The sequence below is a fragment of the Gracilinanus agilis genome, chromosome 4 (assembly GCF_016433145.1).
Source record: "Gracilinanus agilis isolate LMUSP501 chromosome 4, AgileGrace, whole genome shotgun sequence".
Lineage (NCBI taxonomy): Eukaryota > Metazoa > Chordata > Mammalia > Didelphimorphia > Didelphidae > Gracilinanus > Gracilinanus agilis.
The window spans coordinates 68,952,006-68,976,093 of NC_058133.1; the positions used below are offsets into that span (position 1 = coordinate 68,952,006).

The following is a 24,088-nucleotide window of genomic DNA, read 5'->3' on the forward strand; positions in this document are numbered from 1 at the left end:
TTCCTTCCTCTCTCTCTCTCTCTCTCTCTCTCTCTCTCTCTCTCTCTCTCTCTCTCTCTCTCTCTCTCTCTCTCTCTCTCTCTCTCTGTATCTGTCTCTCCCTCTCTCTTCCTTCCTTCCTTTTTCTTGTAGCCTTTATTTTTTTAAAATAACCTCCAACGAGGGTGACCCCAAGCTTCTTTCCCAATGTGGTCCTTCAGCTTTGGGAGAGCTCTCATTGTCAGGAAGTGTTTTTCTGGCATCAAGCTGAAATCTGATTCATCACACTCTCTCTCCCTCCTCCCTACCATGGTCCTTTGATGATGGAGTTAAAGGCTGCTCATTATAAGCAACAGCTTTTCCCTGGGAACAGCATGTAACAGAGAACTATGTTCCTAGGTGGAATGTGGGGGTATTTTGTATTTTTACCAGATTCTTAGGACTTTAAGTCCTCACTTAGGTGTCACTACTGAGAAGGCTGCATTGAAAAGCTAAAAGTGATCTCTGCCTTTCCAAATTTCTTCTGAATACTCCCTGTGAATTTCCCCTTTGCTCTTGAATGTTTCTACCTTTTATTATAGTTATTTGCGTATGTTCCCAATCCTCCCGCCTGTAAAGCACCTGGAAGATCGGGACTTTGTAGCCTGAGGGTTTAGCATAGGGAAAGAAGGAATGAAGAGCCCGAAGACGACCAGCGATCGGTTTTCTGACAGAAAAAGGCTTGTATTTTAGAGTTAAGTTTTATTAGGTATATGAGGGACGGGCATGTTCTGGGAGCTTTCCAGTTAAGAGTTCATCCTTTGATAAAGAAAGTCCTTAGTTTAAATAGTCGAGATCATTGCTGTAAACACCCCATTTAGGGGTCGCATCTATTTAAGAGAACCCAACAATCCGAAGTTGCGTTCTCTCGGTGTGTGCTGCCCAAGAATGCCTTGCGCGAGCAGGTCTGGTTATATCCAGCTTCTGCCAGGAGGTGGCAATCTTGTCTCACCTTGAATCTTTCAAATGCCCGCTCTTCTACTTGGGAACAGATTTTCCTCCCATCTAGGATCATGGGCTCCAGAGTGGGAGGAAATACACCAAAGCTCATTCAAAGCTAGGTGGGGCAGCGGATAGAGTGCTGGACTTGGAGTGCGGAAGATCTGAGTTCAAAATGCAGCCTTGGAGATTTTTAATCTGACCCTGAGCAAGTCACTTAATGTCTCTTGATCTGTTTCCTCATAATTGCACCTCTCTCACAAGGTTGCGATGAGGGTGATCTGAGAGCACATCTAAAGCTTTTTGCAAATGTTAAAGCAGATAAATACTAGCTACTTTGATGATATAAATATGATACATATTTATATTGTATCATATACCTAGATCACAGATACATGCCAAATACACAGGCGACCGTTATCCATACAAGGAGGATCTTTGTAAAGTGTTTTGCAAACTTTCAAGTGCTACATCAATACTAGCCGTTATTACATTATTATTAGCCAATCAACCAAGGTTGATTAAACATCTGCAGTGTTCCAGGTACTGTGCTAAGCACTGGGGGTACAAAAAGAGGACAAAGATAGTCCTTGCCCTCAAGGAACTCACAACTGAATGAATGCTATTATTAATGTAATGTTAATATTCTATAATGTCATCCACAGTTCATCTGATGAGATATTTGTAATGTACTTTGGAAACTTTAAGCCTTTATAAATGTTAGCCATTATTATTATTATTATTAAATTTATTTTTTATTCAAAGATATTTTATTTTTCCCAATTCCATGTAATAACAATTTTCAACATACATTTAACGAAATTATAAGACCCAAATTGTCCCTTTCCCTCCTTTCTCTCTCTCCTCCTAGAGATGGTAATCAATTTGATCTCATTTATACATATATTACTAGGCAAAACATACTTCTTTATTGTAAAAGCATACTCACATAAAACCAAAACCCCCAAATAAAAGTATAAATAAACTAACGTGGAAGATAGTCTGCTTTGATCTGCATCTGATTCCAGTGGGTCTTTCTCTGGAGGTGGACAGCATTCTTTGTCATAAGTCCTTTGGTACTCTCCCAGATTGGTTCACTATTATTATTAAAAAGAGATTTTCTGAGGACAGCTAGGTGGCTTGGTGGATTGAAAGTCAGGACTAGAGATGGGAGGTCCTAGGTTCAAATCTGGCCTCAGACACTTCCTAGCTCTATGACTGTGAGCAAGACACAGCGCCCATTGCCTAGCCCTTACTGCTCTTCTGCCTTGGAACCAATATACAGTATTGATTCTAAGACAGAAAGTGAGGGTTTAAAAAATGGGATTTGCCCACATAGCTTCCTATTTTAACTAACACAGGCAAGTAAGAAGCAACGTAGGGATTTGAACTTTCATCCTCTGACTCTAGAATTAAGTATCTGTTCCCCTGTACCATTGTGCTGTAGTAAATATACACTGGCTCCTTCCCCTAATCTCCCTTATGATACTTATGGCCTAGAGTTCAATCTTGTGGTGATTTTTTTTTTTTAACTCAGACTTGTGATTTCATTACCGTGGAGAACTCCGATTACACTCTCTCTCCACTGCTGAGAAGTAAGGGAGTATTCAAGGGTTAAAGGATATGTCCATGATCAATCACCTAATAAGTGTTTGAGGTGGGACTTGAGCCTTGGTTTTCTTCATTCCAAGGCCAGCCCTCTCTACCGTGTTAAGATGCTTCCCATAATCAATTACTACCATCTTTTTTTTTTTTTCATTCGCAAATAGAATGGAGAGAGTGAGAAAGGAAAAATGTCCTAAAATAATGGGTCAAGAAGCCATAAAAGGGAAGGAGAAAGAGAATTCAAAAGGATATCAGTCCATTTGTGAAAGAGATGTATTGAGGCTGAACAAACTAAGCTTTGGTGGGGGTGAAGGGAGAAAAAAAAGAAGAGACCAATATGAATCTCATCATTACTTTCTGTAGGAAGAAAAGTGATTGGGAAGAGATCAGAGCTTCCCATTCTGGCCACCAAGTGGCAGTATCAGTTCAGGACTGCCAGATCATTGTCTTTCATGATGGACATGAATGGGGGAGAGCTAGGTACAACAAGCCCTTATAATAGGGCATTTATAAATAGGTTCATATATCTAGATCAATATCTATACCTATATCTATAGCTTGATATTGACAGAAACTATAACTATTTCTCTCTATGTCTATGTGTCTATGTCTGTCTATCTGTCTGTCTGCCTGTATATCTGTCTCTCTATCTGTCTATTTCTGTCTGTTTATCTATCTCTCTATGTGTCTCTTTATGTCTATATCTGTCTGCCTATGTCTGTCTGTCTCTCTATGTGTCTATCTATCTGTCTATGTCTGTCTCTCTCTCTGTTTGTCTATGTCTCTCTCTCTCTCTCTCTTTCTATGTGTCTCTGTCTATGTCTGTCTGTCTCTCTATGTGTCTATCTTCTGTCTATGTCTGTCTCTCTCTCTATTTGTCTATATGTCAACTCTCTCTCTCTCTCTCTCTCTCTCTCTCTCTCTCTCTCTCTCTCTCTCTCTCTCTCTCTGTGTGTGTGTCTCTATTTGTCTATGTCTGTCTGTCTGTCTGTCTGTCTCTCTCTCTCTCTCTCTGTCTCTTTATGTCTATATCTGTCTGTCTATGTCTGTCTATGTGTCTATCTATCTATGTCTGTCTGTCTCTCTATGTGTCTCTCTATCTGTCTATGTCTGTCTGTCTGTCTGTCTGTCTCTTTATGTCTATATCTGTCTATGTCTGTCTATCTATGTGTCTATCTATCTATGTCTGTCTGTCTATCTATCTATCTATCTATCTATCTATCTATCTATCTATCTATCTATCTATCTACCATCTATATCTCCTAACAATTCTCTTGCCTGGGGCTGCATAAGCCAGGGGCAAACAGCATGAAAAAAAAATGCACCCTCTCCCCAAATCAACTGTTGAAAATAAATTCAAAGTTTTGAAGGGAGGTCTTGGACCTCTGGCCCCATGCAGAGATCCTAGGATAGCTAGAGACTTCTGAGGGAAACTTCACTAGAGAAGGGAACAGGGTGATGCTGCCAGGAAGAAACTTGCTTTGGGTTGCTTCTGGGAGGAAGCTATTCAGTATTTTCCTATTTTAACTAATTATGCTATTGATAAATTCATGTTAAGCTCGGTCATTTCTACCTACTTGCTAAAGGAATATAGGTTCTGTCTGAGCCCTCTACATTTTGAAACTCTGGTATAAAGCCCCCATTGCCCTGTTCTAGTTTTGAGTGAGTGTTCCTACTTGAATGCCTGCCTCTATTTTTTTTTACACAGAGGATAGTTAACTTAGAGAACTTATTATTCTATTGGTACTAGAGGTAGAAAATATAAATTGGATTTTTTTCAATAAACAAGCATTTATTAAGTCTCCCCTATGTGTATGGCCCCGTGCCAGGCCTCAGGGGTACAGAGATAGATTCAGACTATACTTTCAAGGAACTTATAGGCTCATAGCAGGGAGAGGAACTTATATACAAATAACTTTGATATAAGAGAAAGTGAGATAAGTAGTAAGAGCTAACATTTATATAGTTCTTACTATGTGCCAAGAGCTTTACAATTGTTATCTCGTGTGATCCTCACAACATTGCTGGGATGTAGATTCTTTTATTATAGGTTCTTTTATTACCTTTATTTTACAGATAAGGAAACTGAGTCAAATAGAGGGTAAGTGACTTGCCCAGAGTCATAGAGCTAGTATCCAAAGCCTTCCTGTCTCTAAGCCTAGTATTCTAAGCACTGCACTGTGCCACCAGTTGCCTCAAAGTACAAAATACAAAGAGATTCAGATAAAGTAGTGGGAGAGATCACTCCTACCTAGGAGGGTCAAGAAAAACTTCGTGGAAGAGGCACCTAGAAAGAAAAATTTCATGGATGGCATTTTCCAAAAAGAATTATTAATGGAAACTAGGATGTTTGAGTGAGGGATGGTAAAAAATATCTTAACTTTGGCAATCGAAGTCAAGTATGCTAAGCATACCCTTCCAAAGCATATTTTTGGTGTTGTTTTGGGGGGGAACAGAAGAATGCTGGGTTGGGTAGACATGGGTCTGAGCCAAATTTTTCTGTCTTAAGGAATCCAAATGGATAGAGGTTCCATCAGCAAGACATACAAGAGTCTCAAGGGGTCTTGTTTGTGATGGGTTTGGTCTGGCCAACATTTGTGTCTGGCAATTGTCTCGAATACCAATCTTTCACCCTGATAATTTGTGAAGCAGCCTAAAAGGACCCAGAAAAGGTTTGGAACACCTTATAGGAGAGAAGTGAGCCCAATGGGATGAAATGAGAATAATAAAAAATCAATAGTCAAATAAACATTTATTAAGTGCCTACTTTGTGCCAGTCACTGTGCTAAGCACTGAGGACACAAATATGAAGAAAGGGAGTAACTGTCCTCAAGGAGTTTATAATTTAATGGGTGAAATCAAAACATAAAAGGAAGCTAAAAAGGGTGTAAGGGGGAAGAAAAAGATAGAATGATTTCTTATAGGTTGATAAAGTTATCCCAATAAAAACATTCCTGGGGCATGGTAGAGAAGTAGAAGGAGTTCTAAAGTAGTGCAGCCAGGTGAGAAAAGAGGAATCACCATTATCACCATGACCACCACCATGACCACCATCACCATCATCATCAGTTATATCTTGATTTAATGTTTTCAAAGTACTTTACAGATACTATCTCATTTTATCCTCACAACAACCTGGGAGACAAGGACATACAAATTAAGAGATGTTACTATTATTATCCTTATTTTATAGATAAGGAAATTGAGGCACACTGAGGTTAACTAGTAAATATCTGAGGTTGACTGTGAACTCAGCTCTTCCTGTCTCCAAGTCTGAAGCTCTAATCACTGAACCCAGCTCCTCTAGGCGAAGGGAACAGCTGTCAGCCCCAGGGACATTACGATCAGAGGGTAAAGTCAATGCTACATTCCCTTGATGGAATGTCTTTCTGCTTCTGTTTAAGTCAAAGCAAAAAAATAATTTTTACATATCTTCATTAGAACAAAAATCAGACCATCATAATCACTCCACCAAATGTAAATTCCTTCCAGGATCAAATCAATAAAAATATCCCTTGATTGAATTTCTTCCAGCATCTCCCCTATCCCAGAGCTATTTCAGAATTCTATCTTTGGCCCCTCTCCCCATCAAGAAGGAATCGATTGACCTCCCTGCAGAGAAGGCACTCTAAATGCTGCAAGGGACCATTGCTGTATTCCTTCAGAAGTTGGTCTTTTGAGAAGGCCTTTTTGTTGTCTTGCCACAAGTTTCTTTCACCAGTGGCTGAAGGTGCCATTCTTCTTCCTGTTGAAACTCTTCTTCCTATTTTTGACTAAGGATGTAGATGTAAGTAATGATGTTGAAGGATTGATTAGATCAAGGACCCTTTTCCCACCCTTAACCCTAAGAATGGATTCTGTGGCACTGTCTAACAAGCTACAAAAGTGATCTTTAATGTTGAGAAAGTCGCAATGAGATTGTCGAGACCGAAAGACTTGATTTTTTTTTATTTAAATACTTTTTCTCTGTTTGAACTATACAGAAAATAAAATACTGATGTGCAGATATATTAGTCCATTTATACTTCTTTTCAAAAGATAAAAATAAGCCAACACAACGAACCTATTGAACATTGGGGAAAGGTGGCTTTTGATCTGGCCCTGCTGAATTTCACTGAGTTCTCTCTGACTCCACTCCAAATCTGAAGGAGAAGCCTCAGCCCCAGCTTTCTAGGGCTGTGCTGATTTAGGAATGGCACCCCTCAAGTCAGGGAAGAAGTTCTGCTGGCTGTTGACCCAGGCACCATAGTCCTTACAGCTTTACATTAGTTTCACCCTCCTACGACAGGCAATTAATGTGGCCACCCAATGGCAGTGAGGGAGTAAGTGTCACCTAGTGAATTGGTATCCCTGGTGGGCTAGGAAGAACAGAACCTGGGAAAGAGAGGAATAAACAGACCCTAAAGAGTGGTGATGGGAGAAGTGAGAAGCTTTAGAGGTGGGGAAAAAAGAATAAGAAATTACAGAGAGTGGCAAAGTATGTGGGTCCCCCCAGTATCTCCAGGGATATTGCTTGCCAACTCCAGAGGGGAATTAGTTTCTTCTGGAAAATTTCTGCATAGATATCCTGGGTCAAAGACACTTATGAAGAGAGGAGACCTTTGGGCTATTTCTTGGATAAAGTCAGAGCAAGTGTATCTGGGCAAAGGAGACCAACAGACCTACTTGCACACCCAGGGAGACCTGTCCCTGCATCAGCAGCAACCAGCCGCTGCTGCCTTCAACTCAACAGAACAATCAGTTGCCATGGTGACTGGGCTACTTGTGAGGTCTGCAATCCAGGGTGATGTCTCCCCTTCTCTACCCCCACCCCCTGTCACTTATTATTAGGTTCCATGTTTATCCTTCTGGTCATCCGTTTTTGGTAGAATGACTGGGGCTATTTGGGGGAGTGGGCAGGGCATCTTATACATGGGAGACCTTGTCAGGGCAACTACTTGTCAAATATCTTTAACATGGCAGGTTGCTGTGGCAAATCACGGGCAAGGGTCAGAGTGAATTCTTCTTTAAGGAGTGGGGGCTCAGGGCACCAGCAAAATATTAGGGTATTTTCCAAATTTGGGCTACTTTGCAGGGAAATAAGGATGCTGTGATAATTAGGTCTATGAACACACAAACTATACTTATAAATAGCTTCTGCTGGCAGACTGTCCCCCTACTTATGCTCCTGCAAGGGGCTACTATCATTGGCTTCTCCCCAAGGCAGATAGTGGCTTCCTTTCTTTTGTTTTCTATCACCCACACTCTTTAGATTCACTTCTCTGCCTTCTCAACTCTCCACAAAATGGGATGGAGAACCACACAGCTCTACCCTAGAGAGGAAAAAAAAGTCTTCCTTCAATTCTCAGTATTCTCCTGTAGAATCCTTGACACCCAGTCAGTGCTACTTTTCATGCATTAGAAAACACAGCCTGGGTGGGAGAGCAGTGGGATAAAGTCCCCATGCCCTCTGAAAGGGCGTTTTTTTGGGTTTTGCAGGTTAGAGTCTGGAATATATTTCCTCAAAGAAACAATGTTCTAGTCGTATACAACTGAATGGTGAGTAGGCTGTAAAGTACAGGATTGTAGGTGAACTAAAGTCCAACTTTATTGAAAGCACTGTGTAATGATAGGAAGGAAGCTAGATTTGGAGTTGCTACAGACTTGAGTTTGAAATCTGATTCTAAGCTAAGTAGCCATATGACCTTGGGCAATTACTCATTCATCCTTGGGGAGCCTCAGCTTCCTCTTCTACAAAAGAGATGCTACTTAGATTCTCTATGGTTGCTGTTAAGGACTGTGCTTTGTAAACCTTAAAGTACTCTAGAAACTCCCAAATTCTGGGACACATTTCCTGGAGTTCCCTTCAACTTTTTATGGCTTGGTATGTAAACTCTAGGGAGTCAGTCACTTGAAGAGTATTGAAGTTAAAGGTCTTCTTTTGGATCACCCAGCTAGTATCAAAGACAGGACTTACAACAAGATATCTCTGACTCCGAACTTAGTAAAGCTATCCCCTATGGTCTGTTGCCTCTATGTTATTATGACACAAAGGGTTAAATATATATTTTTTAAACCCTTACCTTCCGTCTTGGAGTCAATACTGTGTATTGGCTCCAAGGCAGAAGAGTGGTAAGGGTAGGCAATGGGGGTCAAGTGACTTGGCCAGGGTCACACAGCTAGGAAGTGGCTGAAACCAGATTTGAACCTAGGACCTCCCGTCCCTAGGCCTGACTCTCAATCCACTAAGCTACCCAGCTGCCCCCTAAGTATTCTTTTTAGCTGATCTAGGCATTGAACTTTTATTTATAACATTTATAATATTGTTTCTTTGGGTAAATGGGCTCCCATTAAAAAAATGATTTAGAATTCATACTCTTTTTAAATACTCTGTTAGCTGAGATTGCCTGTTCTTTACATTTTCCATAAGTAGAAAAGCCTACCCCCCAAAGTTCTTTGGCCTTGGATGGCCTGGGAATATATTTTGAACATAGGCTTACCATGGATATTTGCTTATACATAGCCATCGTTGCAAATATCTGTACCATTCACTTGCTTCTTTCTTGTACCTTACTATCCCAATTCAATATGCAACTCTTATTCCATTAGAGAAATTGGTGGATTCAGTTAGGTAGAGGAGGGACTTTCTTTTGAATGAGTGGGATATTAAAATGTCACCCCTGCAATGATCATCAGCATCGTCATCATTGGAAATTTACCAAGCATCGGCTATGAGCAAAGCCCTAGGCTGGGTGTTATGATAAATAGGAAGGAAAAAAAAAGCCTGGAGGGCCCCATTCTGAGGTTTTTCCAGCATAGTGGCAGAATTACTATCCCCTTGGCAGTGTGGACCTTTAGAAAATGCATCTGAGACTTGTCTGCTGGCTTTCATTGATTTCTTTCAGGACCATAATTTCCATTCTTTTATGCCTTTGCCTCCAAATTCCAACATAATATGTGCCCACCCACCTGACTCCAATCAATTCTATGGCCATTGGATTCAACATGCAAATCACAGCACTGACTCTTTAGTTCCTTTCATCTTGTCTAAAATCATCCAAATTTCCATGTCTATTTTACATTGCTCCCCCTGAACAACCGAGAGCACCACATAGGTATATGACAGCAACAGTACATTCAAGCAAACCATTAGTTTTCCAATGCTTCCTGGCCATTAACATCCACCTGGCTTTTTAGGCAGCCCTCTTAGTTATTGCTAGGAGAAAGGCTCTCAGCTCTGGAGCCCCGAGGGTGAGAACTAAACACTAAATGGAGTTTGGAAGTATAACACTTGTATCTCAGGTAAGAAAGACTGAAATGCAATCTGATCCATCTTGTTAACAAGTTTAGCTGTTAACCCAGCGTGAGGGTCAAGAACGCTGGGACACGGCATGTATATGTGAATCAATATTTGTATAATATCTCAGGACCCTAAGAAGCCTTGGACTGCCCAATGAGAAGCAACTTGAGCATCTTCAGGTAAAAGGTTAACTGTCCCTACAAGGATGGAGAGACAGAAAAGTCTTCCCCACCCCACAATTGATTTGCCCTATGCCAGTTACAACTTGACCTATGTCTAGAAGTTGCAGCAATGGAGACAGTGGTCAGCAAAGCATTCCTGACATTTTTAATATTTTTGCACACATGCACAGAGTTGAGCATGTCTTTATAAGAGACTCTACAGATGTGAACTGGTGCAGAGAAGTGTGTTATGTCCTTGTACACCTGCCTATGTACCTGGTCGTATGTTTGTGCACACATTGATTTTTTTGTCCTTTTTTTCCTGTGCATTACAGTGTATTTGTGCCCTTGGGTATGATAGGATAGCTATTTGTCTTTTAAATGTAGGCATGAGCCTGTGAATGTACCTATTGCAATAGGTGCTATTAAATATTGTTCCTTTCGTGAGCACCCACAGTGGTTAAGCTGTGATCAGATTGACTAAAATACCCCTTGCATGTGGGTTTCCATGTAAGTCTGTTCACTATGATGAGTCTCAGGCTGTTTTGTTTGCCAGCTTTGGAGTATCTTAGTTTAGAAGTTACTCAGGGTAGCCACACTGGGGATTTCTTCCTCCCTGAACAATGGTGGCTGGATCTAAGGTTCCAAGTCTCAGGAAGAGGATGCCTTTGCTTTCTACCTCCTGCTAGACAGGCAATGATGGCCTCTTCTCCAGCTGAAGAAGCTTGGGTTGAGCAGAGATCCATAGGTCCTCTTCATCCTTCTTTTTCTTCTTCTTCTTCTTGTTCCTTTCTGAATGACCATTGTTCTTGCCTGGTCTGCTCCAGCAGCAATGGCAGCAGACGAATAAGAGTGCTAGAATAACCAGGACAGGAAGCCCCAAGAGTATCCCCAGGCATATGGTATTGAAGAGACCCTGCTCATGTTTGGTATAGATGAGATTCCAGAGGGAGCTGAAGAAGGAGCTGATTTTCTCCATGGGATGTGACTAGATCAAGGCAGATTAAATCTTACTGCTCACTACCTTTTAAGTGAGTCACTTTGACTCTCTCTCTTTGATGTGTAGTCCTGCCTCTGTCTCTTGTCTTTTTGGAAGATGAGAAAGATCCAGAAATCCCAGTAGAGAGCACCTGAGGAGAGAGAAGATAACAGTTAAGGAGAATGGAAGCAGTTTACAATCCTATCAAGGTGATCATGGGCTTTAACCCTGGGCAGGATAGACTTCTTTTTATCATTATACATTTCAGTCTGGAAAAGGAGGGTGGTTTTATAAATAAGCTCAATGGGATTTTATTGGGGAACAGCTACCAAGGAGAAGGAGACTACTCCATGACAGAAAATATCATCACTGTAATAAGAAACAGAATGTAAACTCTTTGAGGGCAGAGTCCAATTCATTTTTGTCTTTGTAGCCCTGATCACTTAGCACAGTGACTGTTGGCATTTTGTAAATAAATACTTATTGATTGATTGATATCACACATTATGGTGTGATGATTAAAAATTCTGAGAGCCTGGGTTCTGGGTAAGAAAAATCAATTTTTTGATTAGGTTAGTGATAACAAATGAATTAATTGGTCCATGATCTCTCTCAGTGATCACAATTTATTCAGAATCTTGAATCATTTAAATACAATTTGGAAAGCTCATCTCTAATTGGTGAACACCTAATGAAGAGTTGGGCTAATATTTTCCAGTCCTAACCTGATCCCCTTATGATGATGAGGAAATTCACATGACTGATCTCAAGTTTACATTATCCTTGCTGATCTAGATGAAACAGTTAAATTTCTCTGTTTAAGATTGACTTCTGCTGTTCATCCTAATGGGGAATTAAGGACATGTGCCTCCTGGACACACTTGGTTGGAGCCAGATTCATTTATCAGAAAAGATGACTCTTAGATCCTCAATCTTAAATGTCCTAATTTTAGAGTATGTTTTAGGGAAAGGAATGTAAGTTGTATTCCCAGGCCTGTCAAGACAAAGGAATGAGGAGAAAGGCTTGAAAAATACAATGTTACAGAGTAGTATCAGAAATCAAAATGATGTCGTATTAAGATAAAACTTCTCATTCCTCCCTCTGATTTGTTGAACACATAAGAGCTATTCAGTGAATCAACGGTTACATGTAAGACAGCATGGTTAGAGAGTTATGCTATGATCCTTTGATGAGGGGTAAACTGACCCTCACTTTGTTTTCTATTTCTTCTTATTATATTAACTCATTTTTTATTAATGGCACAAGATTGATTGAATCTCACAATTACTGGCTATTCCCCATAATCACTTCCAAATTCTTGGCCCTAGATCCAAGAAGACCTAGATTTAAGTCCTATCTCTAAACACACAATAGGAGCTATGTGTGATCCTGGACAAGTCACTTAACCTCCGCCATCCCAAGAAATTCTCCAAGATTATAAATTGTAGATAAGGTTCTGACCTGCACTAGTAGAGGGAGTTTCCTCCTCCAGGAATTCTGTTCTCTATCTATATGGTTATAAAGAGCTTCACAAACAGTATCTCATTTCAGTTTTCAATAACCCTGACTCCAAGGATGACCCTCTATCTACTATGCCAGGTTGCCTATTGAACAAATAATTATATCAGTTACCTGGGTATTGTAATGTAACCAAAACAACCCCAAATAATTTAAATAAAAATTGAATAAATAGATAAACAAACAAATAATAATTAAATGAATGTGAGTGTATTCATCAGGGTAGGGGTCTGCTAACCAGATTACAATTTCTTTATGAGTTAGTATTAGACACAGAGTAATTAAGACACTGACCCAAGTTGGATTCACAGTGAGCACTGAAACCTGCAATTTCTTGGTCCAGGCTGCTTTCTGTCCACAGACAGCGACTGGCTCTTCTAGCTCTGAACGATGTCATGATTCTGTGATGGGGGTGGATTGGCCCCCATCTTACTTTCTACCCCTTGTGATTATATTTAATTCATTTTTGGATAGGAGCACAAGATTTATGGAATTTCACTATTTCTGACTGTTCCCCATAATCACTTCAAAATTCACACAAGTGTCATGGAAAAGAGGCCAGGAAAAGATTTATTTCTCTTCACTCTCCCAGATTCTAAGCATTATAGCAATAGATGCCTCAAAAACGCCCAGAGACACATAAAATAAACAGCAACCCAAGCCCTATTTGAGTATAAGTTTATAAAAACTACGTGACTACTCTAACTTAAAATCAGATTCATCATTCAACAGAGAAAAAAGGTTGTGAAAATCTAACTGCCAAGCTCAGGAGACTCCGTGTGAACACTTGTATGCCTGGGAAAGAGCAAACACACAGAATGCATCACACAGCCTCCCTTTGCCTTTGACCACTTAGGCTCTGATAGTATTTCCAATCTTCTTTTTTTCCTTCCTTTTTTGAAAAACCCTTACCTTTCACCTTAGAATGAATATTGTATATTGGTTCTAAGGCATGAGAATAGTAAGGGATAGACAACAGGAGTTAAGTGACTTGCCCGGGGTCACACAGCTAGGAAGTGCCTGAGGCTAGATTTGAACTCAGGACCTCCCAACTCTAGGCCTGGCACTCTCCATTGAGCAACGTTACTGTTCCCTCTAAACTTCTTTCAAAGGAAACTCAGCACCTACATTTTTCCAATTAACTCTCTGTTTCTTCAGAGGCAATGTGGCATAATGGATAGAGAGCTAGCCTGGAAAATCTGGGTTTAAGTCTCATCTTTGACAGATTCTGACTATAGGTCCTTGAGCAATTATTTAACCTCTTAGTGTACTGGAAAACTCTTTAAAATTATAGAAAACATTCAGAGAAGATACTGATGGGCATTGGTAGAAGAAGTCCCCTCTCCCACTCCCTTCCCCTCTCCCTCCCCCCTTTTCTGTTTCCTTTCCTCCTTCTCTCTCTCTCTCTCCTTCTTTCTCTCTCTCTCCTTTCCTCCTCTCTTTCTCCCTCCCTCCTTCTCTTTCCATCTCTCTCTTTCTCCCTCTCTCTTTGAAATCACATACTCAGATCTTATCCCTTCTTCAAAAGTGAGTAGCACTTCCTTTCTTCTTTCTCATTCATTCATTTATTCAATTAATTATTTGGTAATACAGATCTATTAAAGTTCCATTGTGTGCCCTCAATGTTCAATGATAGATAAGTTCCTAAACCTGCCCCAAGGATCTTAAATTTTCAAGCAAACATCATACAACATATATATATATATATATATATATATATATAAGATCGAGAGGTGGAAGAAACTTTGAGACCATATAGTTCAACTTCTCCATGTAACAGTTGGAAAGACTGAGCCCCAGAGATACATAAGATGGTGCCACATAGATGGTAAGGGGTTAAGTTCAGGCTGCATCATCAGACTTATCTCTTTAGACCAATCTGTAGCCTTATCACTCTGGAGTCTGGCATCCAGTAACATGGATTAAGGAATCCAACTTGGTGAAGGTTTCTTGCTGAATTGGTTGGAATCTTCAGGCATGGCAGGAGGCAGCTGAGAATGCAATGGTCTGACCCAGGGAGGAGGCAGGAGATGCAGTTGCTCAGTGATATGTTATTAAGCCCAGTAGCTAATAATCTTTCTTCCCAGGTCTCCTGAATATAAATCCAGTATATACCTCCAAAAAAACTACTGATTTTTCTTTGTGCCCTTTTTTCTTCTCTCCTGCCAATTTTGCTTCTCACCTAAACCTAAAGCTATCATTTAGCCTCTCTAGTGGCTAAAAGGTCTGTATTCAGGACTGATCTATAAACATGAGAACTTCTCTCCAAGCTGGCCTCTTCCCAGATATCCCGAGGCTCCCAAAATTCCTCCCCAAGGATTTCTAAGTAGGAGGATATATAAAATCAATTTGATCATACCTTTAAAGGTGCTGTCCAAATAAAAGCAATTATTATTGCAAAGGGCAAAGGTTCCATGTCAGGGCAAACAGTTATAAAGTAGATAGCATCAGGAAGACCAAGTTCAAATCTTGGCTTTGACACAGATTGATTGTGCAACTGAGTAAGTCGTTTAATCTCTAAATATTCTCAGAAAACTCTCTAAGACTAGGAGCAGCAAAGCAGTTGGTGAAGAAAGTGTCCTAAGAGCTCCATAAATAGATGAATTCATAGTTTCATGTGATAAAATGCTCACTTTAAAATGAAATCAAATGTAAAAAGTTAGGATGGACTTTGACTGCTCAATAAACTTAAACAGATGAGTGCACCATTTGCATATCCCTGCTTCAACACCTCCCAAACTCAGTCCCCAAACACAAGCCCCTGCTTTCCTCCTATATTTAAGATGGCCTTTGTATAAACACATTTTTTTTGAGATCACAATGAGTCAATAATTCATTTCGAAACCAGTGAAGTTACTTATTTGACTGCAAAGAGAGCATTCATTAGCATTTATGGGAAAGGTGGCCTATATTTTTATTAAGGCTAACTATTCTCCTTCGAGTCTCTTAAGACCTCTGCTAATCTATAGAACTTCATCACCATTTATGGGCTGCTGCACTACTCTTTCAAGAAAACACGTGAATATCTCCCTAGTGGCACCAGTGAAAATTCTGGGATTTTCCCAAGAAAGATTTAGCACAGGGATCTCCCTTCAGTCCAGTGACCCCAAAAATGTGCCTTGAGGAGGGGGAACAGGGGAATCTTTCCTCTGGGGACTGATCCAAGGCTGTGGGCTGCTATAAATCTGTGCTGTGACCACAACAGAAGGAAGGCAATTATAGAGAAGTAAATTCATTTTAGATTGATGACAGTAGCAGGTATTAGCTAAAGACTGCTTTCTGAGAGATAGGGGAAGACTGCAGTAGCAAATTTCTACTTTTTGCATTTATTTTCTACTTCCTATTTCCATGTTATCTCTTTCTTCTGCTTACTCTTGCTCTTCTCTTCATCTCCTCCCCAAAATTAAAAAAAAATCACAGGTCACCTACCTAGTTTAGCTGAATTATGACTCCCAAGAGATCTGGCCCTTTAAGAGCAGTCAGCACCCATATGACAGTGACTCTGGATTCTGGCATCCAGTAACACCAACTGAGAATTTCAGCTTGGTGAAGGCTTCTTGCAGAAGATGTTTGGAATCTTTAGGGGGCAGCTGAGAACGCCATGGTCTCACCCAGGGAAAGGAGGGAAGGAGGTGCAGTTGCTTAGTGAAAAGTTTTTAAGCCTGGCAACTAAAAGGCTTCCTTCCTTCCTAGACAAGCCTCTCCTCATCTCCCCCTTGATTTGTCCCAGGTCACAGAATTAATATACAGTGGAATCTGGATTCAAACTCAGGTCTTCTGACTGTGGGATTGCTTCTCTTTAGCATGCAATCCTGGTGGCTTCCAAAGAATACATTTTCTCAGCAGCCCTGGTCTGTCCTGGAGTCGCTGCTTGATCTTGTGGGGGTTCAGCACAGAGATGTCTAGTCAAACACAAATCAATCTTTTCCTCACATGTGTATGTGTGCATGTGAATTTTAAAAAATCTTATTCAGAACTAGCCTAGCTAGAAGCTCATCACCAAGAGGCTCTCTTCTTGGTAAATTCTTCTGCTATGGCAACCCATGAGACAAAGAAAAATATAAAACAGCTCCATATTCACTTTGGCAGGGACAGGGATAGAATGGTGGTAAAGAGGGTGATGGGGCTAAGAATCACACCATTTTTAAACCATCCATAAACATTAGCTTAGCTGCTGATGTTCTAAATGTAAGAGCTTTGTATAGCTGTGAGTCATGAAACACTACAGTTTCTAAAGAACAGACATTGAGGATTCCTCAAAATTCCAAAAGGAGGTACAAGATAGACATTACACATGTAATAGGAGTTTGAGAACTGAATTTTTGGCACACTGTGATTTGTAGTTCTAAGGGTCATGCATTCTCATTTAGCTCTGAGAGTGATTTGGAACTCTTTTCATCTTTGGACTGGAAGGCAGCCTTGAGTCACGCTTAGGAGTTCTTAAAGTCACAAACACACATCTTTGAGGAACAGTCCAAGAGGTCCATGAATCCATGAGGATTTCAGAGGCTTAGAAGTTTAAACAGTGAAGATACAACATTAGCAGCCCCACTCAGACACTGAACTGCATAGAATTAAATGCACAGGTACAAAAATCAGAAGGAGAAAGAGAAAGAAGGACCATGCTTAAGCAGAAAAGAGCCAGAAAGGAGTTCACTGGAACCTATAAGCATCTCAGAACAAAACACTTCTATAAAAGCTATTTATTGCTCATACTTGCCTCTTCAAGGACTGAGGGAAGTTCCTCAAAAATTTTATTCTTTCTTTAACTTCCCTTTTCCATGCCTATCTAATAACAAACACTACAACATACTCTTTTCACTTCTTTTATCTAAATACTTCCTGTACTCTGATTTTGACTCAAACATAGAGATGCCAGGAATTATCTAGAGATACCTCAAGCTTTCACTAGAACATACAGATAAACTTCTCAATGGATATCAAGAATTTTCCCAATTGGGGGCTCTGAGCTAATTGCACTAATTGATTGCACTAATAACTTTTTGTCTGATATAAACTCATAAAACTGCAGAGAAAGGTGATCTGAGAGCCATTATATTGGTTTTAAGTCAAAAGTAAGCTATATATTATAATAGAGTGTAACTAATAAATTTCCAGTCTTAGATGTGAGAAGGAAAGGGGTCAAGCTGGAAACAGGAGAGACGTAAATGAGATGTCTAGGTAAGATCTGACTCTGTCTCTAGAATAGAGTGGGGAGAAGAATAGATTGAATATTTTCTGCAAGTCCTGGTGTTACACAAAGAATTATAAAGAATAAATAGTGTAAAGAATGCAATGAAAAAGACATAGGATTGAAAAAAGGAGATGAACTGGCCACAAAGTAAGAATGAGGAATAACTGATGGAGAGTCTGTTCCATTAGTGTCCTCTTGATTTCTTATCCATTTTCTATTTTTGATTTCAAGAAGACTTGAGGTAAAACAACTAGCACACTGGGTGGATCCCCATGTGGCAAACTTTTGGGGAGACATGAACAAAAGTTGCAAAGTATGGACAGGCATGGCTAAATTGCTCTGGAGGGAATACCCACATCAATGAAATCAGTTTTATTGGAGAACTAGAATATTCGATGGCAGCCCTCTCCACTCTGGCTGCTCAAACCTCACTTCATCTACTGAACTATAGTAGCACAGTGTTAGAAACATCTCTCTGGTTACTAAAATATTCCATACTTTGAAAGCCAAGTGTTACTGGAAAGGAGGGCACAGGATAGAACCTCAGGCAGTGGTTATTAATGGCACTGCACAAGCTACATATTTCTTGATGGTTTTCCCTTTGCTAACATGCTATGCTCACATGCCCTCTAAGAGATGTGTAAGTGCTGTCCTGTACATACTGTTAAACTACCAGCAAATATTCGGCTTGTGGAGGATTTCATTGCAATTTAAACATGGCTTAGCTACAATGAAATACTCAACTGCATTTTCCCAAGTTGATCTATTCATTTATTATTTCATATCTATGGCCTTTATTGTAAAATCCTTATACAACATAAAAATTCTGTTTTACTCTGTCCTGGGAAAGACAGACATATAGGATCTTGAAGCCTACTTCTGAGACCCGGATCACAAAGCCAGTTGTGTTTCTATAGAGCACAGAATCTCAGGGTTGTAAGGGACCTCAAAAGGCCAGTTCATACCTGAATTATCATTCCCTTGATTACTTATCCTTGACTGAAAATATCCCATAAGGGGGAGATACACTCCTCCCACTTGAGGGAGTTCATTCCACTTTTAGATAGGTTAAAGTAAGAGTTTTTTCCATATATAAATTCTAAAATTGTTTCTCTACAACCAATCATCATATGTTTTGCACTGGGCTAGGTACTGAAATGAAAGGGCAATAAATGAAACTTTTCTCTCATTGCTCCTACTTCTATCCTCTGGGGCCAACCACAATGAGTTTAATCTCTCTCCCACATGGCAGTGTTTTAAATACTTGAAGACAGATAGCATTTTTTTTTTCTGCACAAGTGTTTTCTTCTCAAGGCTACCCAACCCCAATTCCACCAACTGATTCTCATGTCACATGTTTTCTTGGCCCTTCACCATTACAGTTGCCTTTCTTTGGACACTCTAGATTCTCAATGTCTTTTTAAAAAATGTGCCCTGAACTCAGTCAGTCATTCGATAAGTATTTATAAAGTACCATGTGCCAGACATAGCACTACATGCTAGTGATAAATATAAAGAAAGGCAAAACCATTGTCCCTACTTTGGAGGCTTTCTGAATTGAATAAATACTCCAGGTATTATTACTCCATTTTATAGAAGAGGAAACTGGGCTAAAAGAAATGAAGCCTCTTGCCCACAAACAGTATGAAAGAGAGGATAGAACTTAGGTCTATCCTGATTTTTGATCCAACATCCTTTTTTTTAAACCCTTATCTGTTTTAGAATTGATCTTAAATATTAATTTTAAGGCAAAAGAGTGTTAAGGGCTAGGTAATTGGGTTAAGTGACTCGATCAGTCATACAACTAGGATGTGTTTGAGACCAGATTTGGATTCAGGTCCTTCTGATGCCAGGCCTGGCTCTCTGTCCACTGACCATTTAGCTGTCCCTCTGTCCAACATTCTTTTCACTATTCCATGCTACCATTTATATATTGATTAGTCTTTGTAGATATTATCTGGTGGGGTTTCCTCCTACCTTGGGAAGTGAAGCATGGGATTTTATTAACATTTATATATATATATGTATGTATATACATATATATACACACACTACATATGGCCCAATTTACTATATTACATACAATTTATTATATATAATATTAAAAATGGTACTATATATTATTTCTATTGATTAGATTACTTTATTATATTTATATTTATTATTTGTATATTTTTACTAGATCTATGATCTCCTTGGTGTAGGGAATCTACCAGTGAAGCACTTCCTCTACCACAGAAAATAGGGATCTTCTCTGCAACTTATAGTCCAGGACACTGAGAGGTGTCAGATTTGGTACATGAACCCAGATCTTCTTTGCTCCAAGGTCAGCTTTCTATCCACTAACATGTTACCTTTGGGTAGGGGTGGTAATTAAATAGTTTTAAATGAGCAAAGCCTTGAAATTAGAACCCTCCAAAATCAAGGCTTGCCCATATGTATATCAACTTAAATAAGCTGATCATAGGACCTAATAAAATGGATAGCATTCATGCTATGTGGTGATATGCATAATGATGAGATCACAAGTTTCTCTACAAGAATAAGGCGTCCTTGAGGTCAATAACTTTGTTATTTATTTGTTTTTCTATTAGAGGTTAGTGTAGTTCACACAACATAGTAGGATCTTAAGAAATGTTTGTTGAAAGATATTTGTAAAATGCTTTACATGCATTATTTCATTGGAGCTTCAAAATGACCCTATGAGATAGATACTAGAATATTATATTTTAAATTTAAGTTTACTGATGAGGAAATTGGGGTTCAAAGAGCTTTTATTTACATAGCTTATAATTCAAAGGTGGGAGTTGAACCAAATTAATTTTTACTTCATGTTTGGCACTCTATCCTGTATACCACTCAAATGGAAAAGAGAGATCATTAAACCATGAATAAGGATCCCCATGGATCAATCATTTACCAAGAAAACCACTTATTAAGATTATCTGTGTTTTATTGTATTTTTATACATTTTGTTAGATATCTCCCAATTACATATACTTAATCTTGGTTCAGATTGAAGTCCAGAGGATGGTGGGCTGAGTTTTAACACTCTATACTACATCATGTGGCCTCCGATGGACAAAGAGTGAATGATTAGACTTGAAAAACTAAGAGGTATTTGTTAACAATTCAATGTCCCTGTGGAGGAAGTCTCTAATGAAGTTCCCTAGGGATCTATATTTGTCTCAGTGTTGTTTTCTATTTTTATCAGTTACTTAGAGAATTGTTTTGCAGCATATTTCAGACCATAAACCATGTACCACAACATATTCTGTTCACTTTTTTTACCTAACTATTTTTTGTGTTCTGCCAATGACACATACCTGGGAGGGACAGCTAAAGCACACGATGATAGAGTTAGGATCTCAAAAGATCTGGACAGACTAGAGCACTGGGCTAAACCTAATAATAGGAATTTGATAGGGATAAATATGTACATTCACCCGTAGGTACAACCTCTCCTCCCCCAGTATAAGAGGAGGAGATGGTTGGACAGCATCTGTTCTGATCAAGATCTGAGGTTTTAGTGGACTAGAAGCTATGAGTCAGAAGTGTGATGTGGCTGCTAAAAAAGCTAATGGCATCTTTTGTTATTCAGTTGCTTCAGTCATGTCTGACTCTTTGTGACTACATTTGGGATTTTCTTGGCAAAGATCCTAGAGCAGCTTGCCATTTCCTTCCCCGGCTTATTTTACAAATAAAGGAATTGAGGCAAACAGAGTTAAATGACTTGTCCAAGGTCAGACAGCTAGTAAATATTTGAGGTCAGATTTGAACTCAGGAGCAGTAGTCTTCCTGACTTTAGGCCTGGTGCTCTACCTACTGCACCACCTAGTTGATCTATTTTACAGATAAACTGGTGCTGAGATTTAGGGCAGTATTCAAGAGAAGTATAGCTTGCAAGGAATCAGGGGGTAACTATCTTACTTTATTTTGCCCTCGTCAGACCTTTTTTGGAATCCTGTGCTCATTTCTGGTTGTCAGAGTTGAAGAAGGGCACAACTAAATTGGATGATGACTAGAGAAGGACAAGTAGGAAGGTGAGAGGCCTTGAGTCCATGTCCAATGGGCACTGACTGACAGAACTGAGAATGTTTAGCTTAAACAAGAGAATTAGTGGGAGGAGATCTGATAAATTGCCTTCAAGTATTTGAAGGACTCTTATATGAAGAATGTATTAGACTTATATTTGACCCCAAAGGGCAGAACAAGGAACAGTGGGTAGTTCTGTTCTACCTGCAGAAAGGCAAATTTAAGTTTTATGTCAGGAAAAAAAAACCCCTTTCTAACAACTAGAGCTGTTCAAAAGTCAAAGCACTATGCTTAGCACTGATGTAATACAGAAAAGCAAAAGACAGTTGGTCCCTGCCTTCAAAGAGATCACAATGGAATGGGAGGTGGGGTAGTTCCTCCTCCTTGGAGGACTTCAAGCAGAGACAAGAGAATCACTTGTTCATTATATTACAATAGAGATTCCTTTTGTGTATCTGTTGGACTAGAGAGTTGGTAAGGTCTTTCGAACTTTCAGTTTTCAAATATCATGATTTTGAAAGAATACTAGAGCTGGAAAGGACCATAAAGAAGTCTTAAACTCAGCTTTGTTTCTTGGCTCAGCCTTATCACTTTCTATAACTCCAGCAGCTAAAGTGGTACAATGGATAAATCACTGAACTTGGAGTCAAGAAGAGTGATGTTCACACTCTTGCCTCTGACACTTACTTGTTGTGTGACCCTGAGGAAGTCCTCTTGTTTCTCTCAGCCTTGGTTTCCTCATCAGTACAATGAGGCAGTTAGATAGTACAGTAGATAGACTGTAGGACCTAGAGTCAGAATGACTTCTTTTCCCCAAGTTTAAATGTAGCTTTAGACAGTTACTAGCTGTGTGACCCTGGTCAAGTCATTTAACCCTGTTTGCCTTGGTTTTCTCATCTACAAATGAGTTGGAGAAGGAAACGGCAAGCTGCTTTGCCATTTTTGTCAAGAAAACTTCAAATGGGGTCACCAAGAGCCACACAAAATTGAAAATGACTAAAGGACAAATAGGGATAATAATAGCACTTAGTTCCTAGGGTGTAAAACATTTTTTCAAGTTTTGAAGCAGTATAAAAATGAAAGCTCTTATTATTATTATTATTTTACAAAACTACCAGATGAATCTAAGATTTGCATAGACTTGATTGTGCTATTTTTTTTTGCTCAGAAATCTATCCATGGCTTCTCAGTGCCAACAGAATAAAGCTTAGGCTCAGCTTGACATTTAAGGTTCTCTACAATCTACCTTCATCTTCATCTTCTCCAAGGGAAGGTGACATGTATTTATATATCACCTACCATGTGCTCTGCACTGTGCTAAGCAGAAATTATAGATAGTATCACCTTTGACCCAAGCTCCAGGCAAACAAAACTACTTGCTGTTCTCTGAATATACTCCTCACTTTCTCACCTCCATAACTCTTCTTGTCTCTTTGTTCCTCCCCATTTTTTCCTCCAGGTAACAATGAGTCCCATTTATAGAGCATTTTATAGTTTTACAAAGGACTTTTCTTCACCACAGTCCTATGCAGTGCAAAGTGCAAACACCATCTTTCCCATTTTATTGATGAGAAAACTGAAGATTGGTGACTTTAAGTGATAGTCCAGGCTTTGACACTGACCAAATGTTTCACCTTCAATGCTTTTGGCATGAAGCATCACTTCTCCCTAAAATCTTCCTAGTCCCTCAAAACCTAACTCAAATTTGACCCTGTAGGGAAAACTTGTCACTACTGATCATAACCCTCCTTTTCCTCCTTCTTCCTTTTTTCTTCTTTCTCTGTTTCTCTTTCTTCTGCCCTTCTACCTATTCATCCTTTTTAGTCTCTTGTTCTAAGAATGGAACAATTTATTGTCAACAAACTCCTATCCATTTTATAAAATTTTCTTTCCTTGATTATCATGAGATTTTAAAGGGATCAAACCAGAACTAAAATAATTTCTCAGATTTATTAATAAATTAGACAGTTCTCTCTGTGTTGACCTTGTTTGGGAAACTTCATTATATTTGTTAGGATTAACTGGAAACATATGTTTACATATTCACTGTCCCAAAATAATTGATTAAAAGTAGAAAAACTCAGTTGGCCAAGGATTGTTTTGTTCTATACAAAGCTTTTGTCTGAATTTTCACAGAAAGGATTGGCTTAACAACTGAAATGACCCAGTGTTTGAGTTCTCTGAAGATACAGTCTCCTTCCTCATACTTTAAAAATTATGTAACTTTTTCCTCTATAGCTGCTTCTCCTTCATTTACCTGGCCCGGAGTGGAAAGTCAGCCTTGAAGATCTACCCTTATGGAGAATTTAATATTGTTCTCTTCGTTTTGTTGTTTAAAAATCTTTTTGTCATTTGCTTT

General features: G+C 39.3%; 1 protein-coding gene across 1 annotated transcript; it reads right to left on the reverse strand.

The window, feature by feature from the left end:
* Positions 1 to 10,100: 10,100 nt before the first annotated feature.
* KIAA0040 (KIAA0040 ortholog) lies at positions 10,101 to 11,067 on the reverse strand. Its single transcript, XM_044674369.1, has one exon. The coding sequence runs from the start codon at positions 10,979 to 10,981 to the stop codon at positions 10,688 to 10,690; it is 294 nt and encodes a 97-aa protein (XP_044530304.1). The 5' UTR covers positions 10,982 to 11,067; the 3' UTR covers positions 10,101 to 10,687.
* Between the last annotated feature and the right edge of the window lie 13,021 nt (positions 11,068 to 24,088).